Raw genomic sequence first — 3,968 nt, forward strand, 5'->3', positions numbered from 1 at the left:
TAGGATGATGATGAGGATGATGACGATGGTGATGAAGGTGATGATGATGAGGATTAGGATGATGTGATGTGGTGGTGATGATTAGGATGATGAGGATGGTGATAATGGTGATGTGATGTTGATTAGGATTATGATGCGGTGTTTCCTTTATATGATGATGATGATGATGACGATGTGATGAAGGTAATGATGATGAGGATTAGGATAATGTGATGATTAGGATGATGATGATTAGGATGATGACGATGGTGATGAAGGTGATGATGATGATTAGGATGATGAGTATGGTGGTGATGATGATGATGTGATGCTGATTAGGATTATAATGTGATGACGATGGTGATGAATGTGATGATGAAGTGATGAGGATAAGGATGATGATGCAGTGTTTCCCCTAGATGATGATGATGATGACGATGGTGATGAAGGTGTTGATGATGATGATGTGATGATGATGATGATGTGATGATGACAGTTAGGATGATGAGGATGATTATGATGTTATGAAGATGAGGATGATGTGATGAGGATGTGATGATGACTCGTTTGTGAAGCATCACTAAATAAGTGGTAATGTTCTGTGTGTGTGTGTGTGTGTGTGTGTGTGTGTGTTTTGAGCAGCTTCACACACTCATTGATCAAAGCGTGTGTGTCTGTTTGCAGCAGATGGTGACAGTACATGACTCGGTGTGTGTGTGTGACGTCCAACTGACATCATCCAAACCGCCATCTTTTGCCAAACACACACACAAACAAGTATTTATAGTCTTTCACGGTGTGTGTGTGTGTGTGTGTGTGTGTGTGTGTGTTCAGTTACTTGTAACTGATGTGATGAAGCTGGTTTCTGTCAGGAGCTCCATGTGGGTGTGTGTGTGTGTGTGCACATAAACACACCCACCCCACTGATACACACTTCGTCACACTCAGTTATCCGTGTTACTTCAGGTCTATTTCTGTCCTCCGGCTCTGTTGAAGCCCGACACCGCCTGAATTTCAACACAAACCGATGGACCACCGTGTCGCCCGGCGATGCTGGGACTGAAATGACTTGAACCTGGTGATGGAGCTGAAACGAGACGGGATCCTTCTTCTGGAGGCAGCTCAGATTATCTGCTGGAAATGTTTGGCTGGACAAGATGACGCCAGTCGTCCAGAGGACGTATCAGTGGTCTGTTAGCAAAATACCTGACCAACCAGTGAATAGATTTTAATGAAACTAGAAAAGTAGTCATGGGATGAAGATCTGCCACTGTCGACTGTTTTTATTTCAGTTGATTATCAATTACTTTATTGATAGCTCAGTTTCCTCCAGCCAACAGGAAGTCTTCACCGGCAGCAGCTCTGATTGAATGTACATCCTTCAACTTGATTCAAGATGGCGGCCGCAGCTAATCCAGTTTAGAAAACACAAAAATGGCTACGACTCTATTGGTTCTACAGATATTTAGCTACAGTTTGGTGTGGTAACATCGTTTCCCCAACCGTTATACAAGAAGGGCGCCCCGCCCTGTCAACCGAACTGCCCCGCCCCCCACCCACCTTTAACAACATCCGGCACTGATGTAGCGCTAAGCTAGCTGCGTGTAATACAGATGTGCTAGCTAAAAAGCTACAGAGTAGGACTGTCACGATAAACGGTAAATCAATTAATCACGAGCGTCCGCCATTTTGAGAACCAAAAAGAGGAAGGAGAGACCGCCCATGTCACGTCAAGGTGCCTCCCTCCCATTAAAGAGACACGCTGCTCGCTCCCTCACTATCCATCCTTCAGTTCAGGCTTATACTGCCATCCGGTGGTCAACAAAGGTACTACACTCAAAAACTAACCAACATTTCTTCTTAAATTTGACAATAATTACTAATTATTGTCAAATTTCAAACAATATTATCGTTTATTGCAATAACTTATGAGACAATTAATCGCCCAGCGACATTTATCGTGACAGGCCTACTCCGGAGGTAGCGCTGGTTTTCACGCACAAACGGCACGCAACAGAGACGTCTCTCGGTGTCTCGTGTCTTCACTGTTCAAACCCCTCTTCGACGGGGGACATCGGCGTACCGCTCGTTTACCTCATCTGTGTTTGAGTTGACGTTTTGAAGGAACGCTTGCTTCGAGAGATGCTAGTTACTTGTTAACGTACGCAAACAACGAGGCTATGAAAATAAATCTTCAGCAGCAGGTTTCGTTGGTCCACGTCTTACGTTTGTTTTTTTCTTCAGAAGACTTTACTGTTGACCTCACGCTTCATGATCCCTCTCTTCCAACACAGAGCCAAACTTCACGCTGAGCCTCGGTGCCACCCAGAAGCCCAGTCGGATGTTCGAACCCATGGAGCTGTCTTGCGGCGTGACGGACATCGTTTCGTTGCCTCCAGGAGGCAGACTGGGAGTCCGCTGGGAGCACACCGGACTTCCTAGTACGTCACACTGCTCTGTTTGATAAGACTGTTTAACCCCAGACATTTCTGCAGGGGCTCAAAGATTTTACTTTTCCCATCCCCGACAGGTAAGGGGAACCAGCCAAGCCCACAACTGATTGGCTCCTTGGATGGCAACGGCAACTTGTTGCCCGGGCAGGTTTATACCGACAAGCTGAAGAGTGGGCAGATATCTCTGAGCAGACTCCAACCAAACACCTTCAAACTGCAGTTTCTACGCCCGCAGGTAGGAACGGACTCAGGAACGCGCAGGTGACGCAAATACATAAAAATGATGCCGATCTTTGGATCAGATGTTTGTTTCCTGCTGTTCAGGATTCCGACATGGGCCAGTTTGTGTGCACCGTCTCCTCTTGGAGTGTCGGCAGCCAGGGGGATTTGGTGAAGACCTCAGAGTACCAAAGCTCGCCACTGACCGTTCAATGGGATGACAAACGTATGAAAACTCTGTTGTCGTTCAGTTACTCCCAGTATTCTTGTTATTCTTACTCCTGTACCGGTCAGATATGAAGGGAAGGAGTCTGCAGCATTACCCAGTCCAAAAACAAATCTGCCTGTACACGAATTATTATTATTATTGACTGAAGAAGCTAAAGAATGATCTCGGACCTTAAAGAGATGGTTTGGTCATTTAGTCGTCAGGTAGTAGCTTATCAGCCATGACACGAGTTAAGAGGCTGAAAGTCTTCATCCAGGCTAGGCTAACGGCTAGCCACACGCGTATAATGACTAAACAAACGATGTCATGAAAAAGTGTAGATTTCATATTGGCTAATTAGACCTTCTTTCTCACCAGTAGGTCAATTAAAACAACAACTGTTTCATAAGCCTAAAAAATGGGCTTAAACAAACCCTGTTTAGCTAGCCGTTAGCCTAGCCTAGTTTGGATGAAGACATTTGCCTCTTCGTCCACACTCCATGCTCTTTGACTAATACTGTTTGATAGAACATCTCGTCAAAAGTGTCCAGACTGTCCCTTTAAGTGGACCAAACCTGAGTAGTTGAAACTGTTTCCTATTATTTATTCAACCTTTATTTCTACAGGTTAGTCTCACTGAGTCACAGAGACCTGATTCAGACGGGCAACATATGAAGTACAGACAACAATATACAACAATAAAAAAGCAATTAAATAAAAAGTAGTGTTATAACACTGTTACTGTTTGCAGCATGGTGCTGTTAGCCGAGTGGTGCTGTTAGCCGAGTGGTCCTGTTAGCAGCATGGTCCTGTTAGCCTAGTGGTCCTGTTAACAGAGTGGTGCAGTTATCCGAGTGGTACTGTTAGCAGCGTGGTCCTGATAGCCGAATGGTCCTGTTAGCAGCATGGCCCTGTTAGCAGTGGGGTCCTGTTAACAGAGTGGTGCTGTTAGCAGTGCAGTGCTGTTAGCAGAGTGGTGCTGTTATCATAGTGGTCCTGTTAGCCCTATGGTCCTGTTAGCAGTTTGGTTCTGTTAGCAGTATGGTGCTGTTATCAGTGTGGTCCTGTTAGCAGTGTGGTGCTGTTAGCAGCATTGTCCTTTTAGCAAA

The 3,968-nt window shown here is 45.3% G+C and overlaps 1 protein-coding gene across 1 annotated transcript in view; it reads left to right on the forward strand.

The window, feature by feature from the left end:
* ptgfrnb (prostaglandin F2 receptor inhibitor b) overlaps positions 1-3,968 on the forward strand; it is a 70,204-nt gene that overhangs the window by 34,549 nt on the left and 31,687 nt on the right. Inside the window, exons 6-8 of the mRNA XM_037696594.1 lie at positions 2,274-2,420; positions 2,510-2,667; positions 2,757-2,877. Coding sequence (XP_037552522.1) covers positions 2,274-2,420; positions 2,510-2,667; positions 2,757-2,877 — 426 coding nt within the window. The remainder of the gene's footprint in view (positions 1-2,273; positions 2,421-2,509; positions 2,668-2,756; positions 2,878-3,968) is intronic.

Source organism: Nematolebias whitei, chromosome 23 (assembly GCF_014905685.2).
Source record: "Nematolebias whitei isolate Nwh7 chromosome 23, NemWhi1, whole genome shotgun sequence".
Taxonomy (NCBI): domain Eukaryota; kingdom Metazoa; phylum Chordata; class Actinopteri; order Cyprinodontiformes; family Rivulidae; genus Nematolebias; species Nematolebias whitei.